A 14,681-nucleotide genomic window follows, 5' to 3' on the forward strand; every position below is an offset into this window, starting at 1 on the left:
TTCATGTCTGGTTCTCCTCAAGCTCCTGTTCCCTCATCTCCAGGGGATTTCTGATAAGCCTGGCCCACTGTCAGGAAGAACACTGTTACCTTTACCTTAGTAGTGCCCCATCTACTTACCCTTCCCTACTGACATTTACCCTGTTACTTGATTGTCCAGATCTCTACTTGCCCTCACTGTATCTGGAGTTGTTCCAATGTCCCTTCTATACAGCAAGGGTCCCTGTACCCACTATGATGGTCTATTTGCTTTGAAGTTGTCACTGAATACTTGTTCTCGCTAAGCATTGCATACTTGAAGGTTTTCCGTGCCTCATCTTCCCCAGGATGAGAGACTGGAGGGAGGTGATGAGGGTGCATAGTACACAGTGGCTAGGACAGGTAAAGCCTGTTAGAGACCTAGGAACCAGGGACATATGGGAAGGTGTCATTCTTCTGCAGCTGCTGGATGAGGCAGAAGCCACATGTTATTCAGAGGAAGCAAGGCAATGAAGACAGCAAAAAGTGAAAAGGGCTCCAAGTGAGGAAATGAGGAAAGCCATATCCTCACGTCAACTCTGAAGAAGCACTCTCAAGCTCCAGGTCAAGCCTTCCATAATTCCAGCTGTGAGCCTATACAATTACCCTATTTTTTCTTAAAATCGTTCACAAACTTTTGCCCAATAATTTTTAGCATTGCCCATAATTTTAGCATGGATCTTGTTTGCAAACATCACATAGTTATGAATACAGTTTTCCTAGCATTCTTTTTTTCTGGCCACATTTACTAACTGGAATTCTGTAAGGAAGAGTCATCCTTTAAAAATATATGAGTATAGAGTCATAGACTTCTCTGTTATAAAGAATAAAAGCCCAACACCACCATTAAATTGCCCTGTTATACAAATGCAACAGGGTAATTTAATGGTGGTGTTGGTCTTGGCAATTAGGAATGATTGTGTGCTTGCTCTGAGTTCTTTTAACAAGTCCTCATTCTTTTCTGACCATTTCAAGCCATTCTGGCATCATAACATGCTGTAGGCGTGGCTCATAGTTTCTCTGCCAAAGCTCTGGAGTTAACTTCAAGGCACCATACTTCCTCTTCTTGAAGAAACCCTATCCATGAAGCAGGCATGTCTGTGACTATTGAGAGATCAGCACTTGGAGACCTGGCGTCTGGGAAGCATGCATGTACCCTGACCCTCGCAGACACACATCTCAGTTGGCTGGACATGTTTCCAGCCTAAGCTCCAAGGAGAGGGCCTGCTAGGTCAGACTCAGTCATTGCCCGTGTTTCTTCACAGTATGCCAGTCTCAAGTCCACTCACGCTGTGAGGAAGCGTCCCCTCACCCACAGGAAACAATTGATAGCATATTTTAAAAGTTTTGCTAATTATGGCTAAGAAACAGAATCTCAGGGTTGTTTACATTGTAATTTTCTAACTGGGTGTAAGCAAACAAATAAAAATTGTATTTCTGTAAATCCACCCTACCCCATTTTCTACCAGGCCCTTGGAATTTCTGCCTTTTATTTTTTAATTAGGAAAAACTCCATGTCTTTGTTACAGATTACATATATTTTCTTTCAGTCTGTCAATTGTCATCTGACATTGGTGATAAGTGTTTTCTGATATGCCAACCCCTCATCCCTCCCCCTGTATTGGGAAGGCTAAAGCAGTACATGAGGTTGAGCAGACTGAACTAAACAGTGACTTCAAGACCTGCTTCAATATCTAGCAAGACCATGTCTCAAGAGAATAAACGCCCAAACTCAGAATAGTAAAAGTATTTGATGCACATTCATCAAGCTTTCCTCCTGCCTCTGGACTTGGAGGCAGCTGGCCGGCCTCTCCTTGTGACTCACAGGGCTGAAGCACACTTCATCTACTCCCTTTCAGCACTGTGGGGGTCTTCCTCTCCCATCCTGTCTCCTCCCCCTTTTTCTTTTTGTAGTTATAGTCGTAACCCAGTTGGAATGTATTCTTATGTTTAGCATAAAATACTTAAGCATTAGACATTTATGTTTAGCTAGTAGCTTATTCTTCCATTTCTGAGATTTTTGTGCTTTCCTTTATACCAGAAAGAAAAAAAAAAAAGGATCTTTAAGATGGCTTAGTGGGTAAAGGTGCTTGCTGCCAAGTCTGACAACCTGAGTGTCATCCTCAGAACCCACACAGTAGGAGAACCAACTCCTGCTGGTTGTTCTCTGACTTCCTCACATGTACCATGACACACCTACACAGCACAATAATAAAAAATTCTAAGGTTATCAAAAGGGGAAAATATCACAAGTGCTCAGATTCCAGACTCTATAACCGTTGCTAAATCAGGCTCCAAGCACGTAGAAAATACAATGAGCCAGAAGCACTAATCAGAAAACTCAGTGGCTGTGACATCCGTGACACTAGGAGGGCTCTCTGTGTCCCAGAAAGCTCATATGCGGAGTGGCACAACACATCCTGGTCCCCAAGTTTATAAGGTGTAAGGATGACATGGAAACAACCTCAAGTTTAAATCATCATGTGTCATATTTTTAAAGTATTAAAATATATGTGTACCAAAATACTAAAAACTGCTCTCTTGGTGAACCAAAATATTTTACAGCTACAAAACAGGTGAGAAAAATATCAACTGATCAATACTATAGTCCATTAACAACAGAAAAGAACTCAGAAGTCCACTAAAAATACCTGTTTCCTCACAATTTCTCTGACAAAGGTCTTTAAACAGATAAAAATTTACAGAATTTAAAGACATACAGAAAACTTTAAAGATAAAAGCTTCACTGGTTAATTATACATGGGCTGCTCAAGGTGGCACGTGAGCTTAATCCTAGCACTGGGGAGGCAGATGCATGTGGACAGGCTCTCTATGAATTCAAGGCCAGTCTAGTCTAACAGCAAGTTCCAGGCCAGCCAAGGTTGCAACATAGTGAGAACCTGTCTCAAAAACAAAACATCAAAACTATAAATGGTCTCCAGCCTCAGATTTGCCTTTGTGAGCCTCCGAGGTCTCAAGGAAGGCCAAGTGAAGATTACTGGCTCAGAATTAGGAAAGGAAAGGTAGAGATTAGAGTCACACAGTCTGGGTTTGAATCTTCATTCTTCTACTTACTAGAAATGTGGCCTTAGGAGCTCATCTGTATAAGAAGGAAAATACAACTGTCTCCTAAGCTTGCTAAGAATGACTAGGTTTAAAAATGATCAAGTAGGATTCTTGGTACAGAGCCTTCTCTAGTATATGACAGTTATTATTCTCATCATTATTAGTAAGTGACACACTGGGAAGGGTGGCCAATTAACAGAAAACTTTCTTTGGCATGCAGCAAGGTACTAACCCTTTTCTACACTTTACACTTTAACTGCATAGAAAGAGTTGGAGGCTACAGCCTCTGGAGACGATGATTCATCCCTTCAAGCCAAGGACACAAAATGGGACATGACAGAGGAAGCACCTCTCTGCTCTAATATACCACAAGAGCCCCTGTGCAAATTAAATGAGGTGACATACAGAGATCACACCAAAAGCTAAATACACACTGACACTTGCTGCTTACTTCTTACATAGTTTGGCCTCCTCTTCCTGCTTTATGGGGAAAAGATGACTAGTTAACGAGTTAAAAATACTTGGCTTACATTTGATCTTAGGGAGAATCTGGCTGGTACTTCCTGCCAGTTTATTACATACGCACCTAACAGTGTGTATTATTTTGAGCTATAGATGAATCAAAACTAGTATCAACTGTGTTAAAACGTATTACATGTTAATGTCACTTAATCTTTCCAAGTAGCACAATCTGAGGAGGGTAGGAGTGGGGAGAAGGGAGGAGGAAGGGGGAGGAAAAGGGAGAGGGAGGGGAAAGAAGGAGAAGGGGAAAGAGAGGGAGAGGAGGGAGGGAGGGGGAGAAGAGAGGAGAGAGAGGAAGAGAGGGTGTGGAAGAGAGAGAAAGAGCGCACACAATGACAAGATTTTAGTGTGTTTGGAGTCAGAACTGACCCTGGATCCTGGCTCCCCACTTGGTTACTGGTTCCTCTGCTGTACAATGAGGATGGTAATGTAACAGCTCATGGATTCATGGTGCCAAGGTAGATGGTAAACAGTAACTGGTGCTCAGCACATCCTGGTCATTTACCTCTCTCTTCTGAATGTTAAGAGAGAGCAGAAAGGGAGTGTAGACAGATCCTGAAGAGAGCTGGACAGCTGTTTTAGCTGACACAGCACAGCCTGCTGGTGAGGGTGAGACAGCTCCATGTTTGGCAAGGTCCCATCTGAGAGAGCTGTGCTCTGGCAGACTCAGGAAAGCATGCTCTTAGCTGGCCAGAATACAGTCGGCTGGCAAGACTCCCAAGCCCAAAGGACTAGCATTTTAAATAAATGAGGCTGAAATATAAGTATCACTAAGCAGGTCAGGCTTGTGTCAAACTCATGGCAATCCTCCTGCTTCAGCCCCTCAATTGCTAGGATTACAGGCATGAACCCCTAATGCCTGGCTTGGTTCTTATATTCTTCTTCTTTTTTAATATAATAGTATCTGTGTTATTTCTTAGTTAGATTATTTATTTGGTGTGTATCAAAGTTTTTCACCTGCATGCATGTGCACCATGCATAGGGCATGCCTGGTCTTACGGAGGTCAGAAGAAGGCACTGGATTCCCTGTATCTGAAGTTATGAGTTATAGATGGTTGTGAGTCACCATGTGGAAGCCAAGAATTGAACCCAGGTCCTCTGCAAGAGCAATAAGTGCTTTAACCAGTCTATCATTGCTCCAGATCCTGGTTCTTACATTCTTAACACAGAAAATCTTCACTCAATGATAGGCTTTAGAAGATACTATTTTCCTACTAGTTAATAAAATAAGTTTATTTTCATCTTTTGCTTAATATTATTTATTAATTCACCAATTCTTTATGCGAAATGAACATAATTAAAGAACAGCTTTCAAAACTTCTTGTGGTATTTGGGAAACAGAGGAAGGTGGATCTCTGAGTTTAAGGACAGCCTAGTCAATGTAGGCTATGTAGAGAGACGGTCTCAAAAAACCAAAACCAAATACACACACACACACACACACACACACACAAACAAACAACAAAAAAGCCTTATAAAAAAGGCTCAATATGTAAAACTTAGAAAGCACAGAGTTATTTATCTGTCTTCCCAGATTTTAAAGTCATCAATAACTTTTCAGGTTTCCCTGTGTAGCCCTGGCTGTCCTGGAGCTCACTCTGTAGACTAGGCTGGCCTAAAAACTCATAGACATCCATCTGCCTCTGCCTCCTGAATACTGGGATTAAGGGTATGCATCATCTCTGGCTGCAGGTTACTTTTAAAAGAACTGTACCTTACCTCAAATTGTTCCTCCTTTTACAAACTCATAGACCAATGTGTGTTGCTTAGAAATTAGCAAAAGCTAAGAGTCCTGCACAAACCCCAGTACTTTTTCTTTTTTTCCAACCTCAAGGCTCTGGCATATGCAGTCCACATGGCTGTAGGAACAAAAAGCTCCTGTGTTCTGGCTATTGCTCTTTTAATCATGCAGTATGAGCAAGCACAGAGCGATGCATGCCAGAAAAGACCGGGGTCTGTGTTTATTATACCCTGACTAGTATAAAATTCATTTACTTATCAAAAGATAATAAAATCTTTTAAACAAAAAGATGGGGCTAAAAGAGACCAAAGCATCAAAGCAGCATACCAAAACTGCCTGCTTGGAATGCTCTATCAATGGCAAACCAGTCACTAAAGTTCAGTAAGCCAGATACCCAGTATTACAAAACACAGGGTTTTCCACACAGCATTCAGAGCAATTTATAGACCATTCAAAAAGGACTTTCAAAATTAACTTTATCACCTATATGAACCCCTAAATACAAAGGACACTTCAGCCACTTTTCAGGAAAAATTAATTCCTTTAGGTGCTAACATTTTTGAACACAGACAGACCCATGCACCAGACTTCATTACACCTTTTACATAGCCATAGTAGTTCTGATATTTTCAAATTTTTACAAGATAAAATTTCAGGGTTGGCAAGGTGGCTCAGTGGGTAAAGCACTTGCCACTAAGCCTAGTGATCTGGGTTTGATCCAAAGCCTCGCATGGTAATAGAAGAGCATCAACTTCCACATGCTGTCCTCGGACTGTGCGCATAGGTGCACACAGGCATGCACACGTGCGCACGCACACATACAACACACAAAACAGAGAGGGAGGAGACAAATTTAACAAAACACTTTCACAATGGACTACAACTTAATGAGATGCTTCCTACTCTGCAGATCATAAACGACTGATAAAACAAGCTGACTACAGTGGATTTGAATGGTGGAAGGCTTCCTTTGATGTTGGTTTAATAGTCACACTCCATGATCTCTATTTCCATCATCCAGGTCAAGTAACAGAAACCATAAGCAATGTGCTAGGGGCAGTTTGGGGCTGTTTTTGGAAGATGTTTTGGGACACAAATATTAAGACACAGTCCCTCTCATTCTTTATGGTCCAATGTAAGAGCAATAGATTATACTGATGGGATGTTTATGAAAAATTTATAGAGTGGTATATTTTACATCTATCTTACAGAATTCTTAAATAGTGCCATCAAATGTGTTACTATTACCCTGTTACTGATCATTAGATTAAATAACTTTCCTATGGCTATGTCCTCAGAGCTATTAAATGGTAGAACTGGAACTACAGGCGCCAAGTGCCTGCTTTGGCATGATGTGTGCTGGACTTTAAGTAGGGCTCAGGGAAAACAGCACGGCCTGTTTGGGATGGACCCTGAAGAAACGTATCCCAGGCCTCTAAGTGTGGTATCAGAGCTGGATCTGCAGGAGATACTGCCAACGGAACAATCGATGAACAACCATCTCTTTGCTTTCTTTAAAAGCCCAGGAGACTCGTAGGTAAGTTCTGACTCACAGATTTCAGGCAGACAAGATCAGGAGCAGGAAGATCTCCTTTGGGGAGTTCATTGGGAGGGACAAGTGCTAATGACTGTCCAACACAGTAGAAACTTGAGGACTCCAAACAACACGTTGTCTAGTGCAATGGCTGACCACCGAAGAGTAGATTGTCTCTGCTTTGAAGCATCCTGAATGGTTGGACTCAGGCCTGGATGTTTTGAACTTAAGAACTTTAGAACGATGTCTGATGGAAACACCAGATTCTTTCTTTTAAGTCAATTAACGACATCATCCAGATGCTGCCCAGCACTGGACATTCTTGTTACCGTGCTAAAAAATTGCAAATGCCAGAACCAAAATAATAACAAAAGTTTAGCTGCTGAGTATCTGGCTCCAGGCTTAGTCCTCTCGGCACTTAGTTTTCCAAATTTCACATCTGTATCTCTATGAATGGGTGACAGGCTGTCTGTTTGCTCGTCTGAGATAGGATTTTATGTAGTCCAGGATGCTCAGGCTCATTATGTGACTTAAGGATGACCTCAAACTCCCAATTCTCCTGTCTCCCAAGTGCTGGGGTTACAGACATGCGCCACCCCATCTGCCTTTGTTTTGTTTTTAATTGGTACTTTCAAGAGAACAGGGCTTGATTTTTCTATCTCTGTCTCTTCCCACCCCACCAAATCCTATTCAAGCTTAACAAAAAATACATAATTGTCCATATAAAGCTCAGCTAACTCAGTGTGCTTTCTCATTACACACTAGCACAGAAAGTCAACATCTGGTCCGTGCTTGCAGAAGCCACATTAAATACTCCCTGTTAATTCTCAAGAAAATCTAAAGCCTGAGTAAAGACTTGAGAAGATGCTGTCGCTCTCTCCTGACTTTTATCACAAATACTTACAAGACACAGCACTGAACATGTATTCATCTCTCTGTCCTTCCCCCACCCCTTGACAAGGATGTATGCACACGTAGGTGGAGGCCAGAGGTCAGCCTCGGGTGTCAGTCCACAGATGCTGTTCAGCTTGTGTTTTAGGACAGGGTCTCTGCTGGCAAAGAGCTTACCAAATAGGCCAGGCTGTCACCACCTCTCTAGAGGCAGGCTTATGCGTGTGAGAGCCACAATCCAGCTCTCTCACAAGGTTCTGGGGCTTGAACTCAGGTGTAAGCACTTAGCCTGAGCTACATCCTTTTTCTTGAAAAAATTTGGATTCCAGAATTAAAACTTTTGTTTTGTTTTGTTTTCCCTCTGAGATAGGGTTTCTCTGTGTAGTCTTGGCTATCCTGGACTCGCTTTGTAAGCCAAGCTGGCCTCGAACTCACAGAGATTCACCTGCCTCTGCCTCCCGAGTGCTAGGATTACAGGTAACACCATGCCTAGCAAAGCTTTACTCTCAATGCAATACCTTTATGAATTTTAATAGATTAATTCCATCTCATGTCTTCCCACTACTAATTTTTGGACTTCATTATCAAGGCTTTCTTTTCCATTATTTCTACTTTGTAATTACTTTAATTCCTTTTTCGGTTTTCATTTTATTAATATTTCTCCTTTGATTACAGACATATCCAACATTATTCCTACAGAATACAATTTTAGCCTCCTGTTTAAGTTTCCCCTATAGAAAGCAGTTATCATATTTTGAGGTCAAGTGTCAGTCTATCTCCAACTCTTCAGACTGTTCCTACTAGAACAAGTCTGCTAGCATTCAAACTTATTGAAGGCCACACACTTGGCAATTAGCTCCCATTAACTGAGATTACAAGAGCCTCACTGTAGCAGTTCTGCTAACTACATCCACGCCTCTCAGTTCGGGACAGGGCTGGCAAGCATCTCTAAGTCTGGGGTCATGAAACCATTAACCGACACATACATGAGAACACTAAAGGGCATCCCATAAATACACGTTAATCTTTTGATGTTGTATAGAGTAAACTAAAAATGAAAAAATGAAGTAATTGGTTTAATGCAGCTCTAATGGTGGTTTGCAGTGTGATTAGTTTACTGTGTAGATTCAAAGAAACAATTGTAAATAGCAACTCCTGATTTTCTCAGCAAAGAAGTGGGACTGATTAAGAAGCAACACAAACACGACATGCAGGCACAACACCTGTAGTGTCATCGTCTATTTGCAATGAGAAGGGCTTGCTTCCAAGCTTGTTTATAATCCTGGGAGCTGGTTTCTAACACTAACTTGCCATGTCTGGTCTTTTCCTAAAAGAACCCAATCCTTACAAAGCAAGCAGACAACCACTCTAAAACTCCCAATGTCTCCTTTTGTGTGGCTGAAGGACAGTTTAAACCTTCTCCATGCTGCAGTGAAGGAGACAGTACAGGATCTATCACTCACTGTAGCACTAGTCCTTAAGACTCGCAACTTCCCAAGAAAACACTTCACTCCTGGACTCCCTAAGGGACAACTCTGAGGCTGGTCTAGAAACCCAGATCATTTCTCATCACTACACTCTACTAACTTTTGGACTTACTCTCCATGATGATTTATGCACAGGCTGTTTTGTAAACCTCAATGTCACATGCTAAATGTTCTTAAGAACTTCCGCACTGGGAGAGGAAAAAATGACTCAGCAGTTCAGAGTACTTGCTGTTCTTGTGGAGGACCTATGTTCAGTTGCCAGCATCCACATGGCAGCTCCCAACCATCTGTAACCCCAGTTCCAGGAAGTCTAATTCCTGGCCTCTGGGAGCAGCAGGCACACACATGGTGCACATACATACTTGCAGGCAAAACCCACCCATAAAATATTAACACATAGTTCAAAACCGTTAATTTACTGTTTTTTTAAAGTTAATTCTTTGCGTTTGTTATTATTTTATGCACGTCGGCCCGTGAATGTGTGTTTGTGTGTGTGTGTGCGTGGGTATGCCACAGCGCGCATATGCAAAGGCACAGGACAGTCTGCAGGAGTCACTTCTTCTCTTCCACTATGTGAGTTCTGGGGGTCAAATTGAGGTACTCAGGCTGGATGCCAAGCACGGTTAGTAGCTGAGCCATCTTGCTGACCCTCATTTATCCTTTTCTACACAAACATTTAATAAAAATTTATCCTGCTAAAGTAGATGCACCTTTGTTTTCTTCTCAACTACAAGTGTCCCAAACACTGGATTTAGTAGCAGAGCACTTTCAGGGAGCTAAAACATGCTTTTCTATAGCCAACCTGTGCCTAGCAATGCTCAGTCCTTGCATCTATTATTCAACATGGAATAAATAGCAAACACTTCTGAATAATTAGGCTTATTAATTATGTAAGGACAACCAGGAGTACCTGGGAGAAGCTTTTTTTCTGTATCCACCTGAACTCTCAGAAGCTAAGAGGTGAAGTTACAATTCTGAGAGCTAGTTAGTCGACCAAGCTTTATCAAGTTAACAGCACAAATGCAAGTTTTGAGACCTCTTCTAAGTTCCATATCACAAGGCTCAAGTGACTGCTTTTCTCTTCCTATGCTGATAGTCACCACTGTGAACAAAGTCTGTCTGCAGGCTCATCTGTCACTCATCTGTCACTGTACAGTAATAATAGGGGCATCCTTCTTTGTGATACATCTTTTTATCTCAGAAAGAACACAGTCAAAGAGCTTTAATGGCTTTGACAGTATTACCAGTGTCTAAGGCAGCACATACTCAAAGACAGCTAATGGGCCCGACAGTATTGCACACTTTCTGTAAGTCATCCTTACAGAAAGTTTCTGCAGCTGCCATCTGAAGCAGCTAGCATAGGACAGCTTTTAAGAAATCCTATAAAAACTGAGCTTCCAGGGCTGGAGGGATGGCTCAGTGGTTAAGAGCACTAGCTGTTCTTCCAGAGGACTTGGGTTCAATTCTCAGTACCCACATGGCAGCTCTCAACTCTCTGTAAGTCCAGCTCCAGAGGATTCAGCATCTTCACACAGACATATATGCAGGCCACTAAAGCACATGAAATAAAAATAAAGCCGAGCGTGGTGAAGCACACCTTTAATACTAGCACTAGGGAGGCAGAGGCAGATGGATCTCTTGAGTTCAACGCTAGCCTGGTCTACAGAGCAAGTTCCTGGTCAACCACAGCTATTGCACAGAGAAACTCTGTCTCGAAAAACCAAAATAGATAGGTAGGTAGGTAGGTAGGTAGGTAGGTAGGTAGGTAAGTAGGTAGGTAGATAGACAGACAGATAGATAAGAAAATGTGGGTTCCCTTCAGTCCAACTTTGGCAAGAAACTAAATTCATTAAGTAGCCCTCAAATTATGGGTCCCACCTCCATCACAGAGACATCCCAGCTCACATCTCACAAGACTATGTTCCTATGTTCTAAGCAGCATGGCTAACCACCAAGCTTTCTATTGCTCAAAAGGTGTGTGTATCTGTCTGTCTGTTTGAATGACTGTTATGTATTCCTATTTTCTAAGAGCCTGTCTGAATAACCATAAAATTTGGCACTCATATTTGCCAAATTTCTAGATTGTTTAGTTCTGTGAAAAGGGAACACTAGGGAGGGGGCGCCCTTGGAATGTAAACTAAATAAAAATAAAAAAGTAAAAATATACAAAAGCAAAAAAAAAAAAAAAAAAAAAAAAAAGGTGGAGGAAATACTAACAATCGCATTTTCCATTTGACCTTTTCTTGGACAGCTCTTAGAATTAGACGGCTATAGTTTATTATAAGAGTCCAGAGGAAGATTTCAAGTGGACTTAAAAAGATGATGATGATGATGATGATCATCATCATCATCATCATTATCATCAAGATAAGGTCTTACATGGTGGTCCAAACTGGGCTACAACTTACTGTATAGTCTAGGCTGTCCTCAAACTCACAGCTGTCCTTCTGTTTTAGCCTTCTGAGCAACACCAGCATTGGGCATTTAGAAGATGCCTCCAAGCAGTCAGTACTGAAAGCAAAGGTAGGAATGGGCACTAAGTGACCAGGGGAGTTAGATGCCAGGGCTAAGGAGCTACTGCAGGGTGGGCACAGCCTGAAGGCAAGTGCAGTTGTGTGACACAGAGTAAGTAATGACACAGAGTAAGTAATGGTTGCAGCAAAAGCAAGACAGGGCTTAACCTGTAGCAACAGAAACTGCCAGGAGTTGGAGAGATGGCCCAGATGAGGCCAAAATGGCGGAGTGAAACCTGATATTAGAGATAGCCGCCTTCAGTATGAAGTCCCTTCATACAGACCGATTCCGGAATATGAGAGAATATGTCAGTATGGAAAGATTGCCAGATTTAGAATCAGAGTCTGCATTTTAGTTCTATTACCAGCTGCGACTCTAGGCAGGGTACAGAAATACTGTTTACATCAACCTCTTCATCTGTAAAGCGAGTTTGTCAATGGGTTTGCAATAAGTTTTATAATAATTAGAAACTACATGTGCAGCAATTAAACAAAACACTTGGCTAAACAGAAAGTATATAGTAATAGCTTATTATTCTGGCAGTTACATTAATACAGATAAGTCTTACTCATGTAGTTTTTAATGGAAACATACACTACATTATATATATATATATATATATATATATATATATATATATAATATAAAATACATATGGTGGTGGTGGTGATGATGATAGAAAATTGTAGAGGCAAAAAAACCATGAGACTTAATTAGCTCATCTGTGTCTGGTAACATCTGACAGTTGAAAAGTTCAAGGTTGCTTATAAGAGAGAGAATTTGCAGTGTTACTCGGAACTCTGATGTTACACTTGCAAGTTGAATTTTAAGCCACACAAATCAGATAATCTAACCTTCCCTCTCCCTCCCTCTCATGCCTGCCTGCCTTCATTTATCACCAGCAGTGACTGCGCCATCCTGGCAATCATGCAGTGAAGAGGCATTAGGAAGTGATCTAAAGGTTCTGGTGGCTTCCGTAGGGCAGGAAGTGTCCTGAACACGAGAAAGAGGATGCGCGTGAGTTGGGTGCGTTACTTCACAGCTGCATCTCCTCGCTGTGGTTCATCTGTAACTGTGTACCTCTCTATTATTATTAGCCACGAACAACGCAGGATAGAGACGGTCATCTCTGGCCTACAAATACAGGCAGTGAAGCCTAGCAGTCACTCTAGGTCACACACTGGGAAGTGGTACAGCTTGTCTCTAGACCAAGTGCTGCCCCTGTAACTGTTCTCCATTCTTTTTGCTATTCCAGAAGGTATGTCTGCTCTTTAAATATGTATACTTGATATTCTCACTCAAAAAGCTCAGATTTCTTAGAAATAGTTTGCTTCAGAAATGGTTTTATGTTAATTTGTTAATTTCATAACTGTGGAAGATACTGTGAGAAATTAATCTCCTTAAATTAGCAGTTTTTATTATAGGAATTGATTTTAATGTTTCCATTATTTTAAAGCTTTCATGAAGAACTTTAAATTGAAAATATATAACATCAATTACCTTGGCAAACATTTCCTTTCAGGGACTAGTGAACTATTTACTTCAATGTCCTCAGAGATAAATTATTACCAGAAGATGCTTTATGATTGAAATTGCAAATGTGACTTCATTTTTTTTTTTAAATTGGCACTTTTGCTTCTTAGAAGTTGAAAAAAATTAGTTCTACATGAAATAAATGTACCTTATTATTAAAGACCTCTGATGCTTGGCATGTAACATGCCAAAATGGACCAACTATAGAAATCTAAAGGTAGGGTTTTATTAGCCAAGGTGGCATTTCTACCTCAGTAAGCAATTCAGTCAATGATGTCTTCAAAGTTTTACAAACTTTCTGGCATTAGTATGTATAACAAACAATCCTCAAAAATAATTTTCCAAGGTAGAAGTCAGTACCTAAACAGGCTGATTTGGGGTTTGGGTATGTGGTTAGTGCCACAGAGCTTGCCTAATACGTGTGGCCAAGGGAGAGGGAAAACGGGAATTAGCAGATGTGCTTGTACTGGCAGCCATGCGGGGAGAGCCTGCCCGGGAAAACAACCCGAGACATCATCCCTGAGTGAAAGCACCTCACTTGTCATCTGGTGATACTGTTATTGTTCATATCAAAAGTGGATTTACCGAGGAAGTGTAAGGACAAACAGAAGGAAACTAGTCCATCCTAGTTAAAGAAATAGGTGGTATTTTACATGTTGGATAGTCTGTTCATCTTATGACCGTAACACTTACCAAGTGGCAAAGATGCAAGACGGTTTCCAGCCATGGAGAGCTCATTGAGGCTGGGGAGCTGGCAGAGATGGCGAGGCACACTCCATAGCCGATTGCGGTCCACAGTGAGGTACTGCAGAGAAAGGCACAGGTGAAGCCTCTCGGGTAAAGCTAGCAAACGATTGGTAGAAATGTCTAGTGTCTGCAGCTCCTTCAAATCGCCAACCTCTACAACCAAAATCAAAATTAAGATAAATCGCATTCTGATTAACTTCAAAGAATAATATAAAAAAATCAATACTGCTACAAGTTCAAGCAAATAAAATCAGTTCCTAGGGCTTTTCCCACAGACGTGATGCTGAAGCACAGAATTAGGGGTGAGCCTGCAAACCATCCAGACTTGGTAAGCCTCTTTCTCTTAGCCTGCCAGATTTGGGGAGAGGCTCTGCACATGTGTGAACCCATGCTTACCCATGAGTGCATGTACGGAGATCAGGAGTCTCATCCGTCTGTTGCCACCTGAGATGCTGAGGCAGGGTCTCTCACTGAGCTGGTGACTACTCTCTCAGCTACTCTGGCTGGCCAGGGAGTCCCCAGATTCTACCTTTCCTCACCCCGTCCAATCCATGATGGTTACAGATGTGCACCACAGTACCTGGCTAATCTGTGGTTTATAGGGACCTGAGTTCAGGTTTTCAGGCTTC

At 41.6% G+C, this 14,681-nt stretch overlaps 1 protein-coding gene across 3 annotated transcripts in view; it reads right to left on the reverse strand.

The window, feature by feature from the left end:
- Lrrc28 (leucine rich repeat containing 28) overlaps positions 1 to 14,681 on the reverse strand; it is a 118,725-nt gene that overhangs the window by 28,670 nt on the left and 75,374 nt on the right. For all 3 annotated transcript variants that reach the window (XM_055623527.1, XM_055623526.1, XM_055623525.1), the window contains exon 6: positions 13,999 to 14,205. In XM_055623527.1, the coding sequence (XP_055479502.1) occupies positions 13,999 to 14,205 (207 nt within the window). The remainder of the gene's footprint in view (positions 1 to 13,998; positions 14,206 to 14,681) is intronic.

Source organism: Psammomys obesus, unplaced genomic scaffold, assembly GCF_907164565.1.
Source record: "Psammomys obesus unplaced genomic scaffold, mPsaObe1.curated_primary_1811, whole genome shotgun sequence".
NCBI classification, from domain to species: Eukaryota; Metazoa; Chordata; class Mammalia; order Rodentia; family Muridae; genus Psammomys; species Psammomys obesus.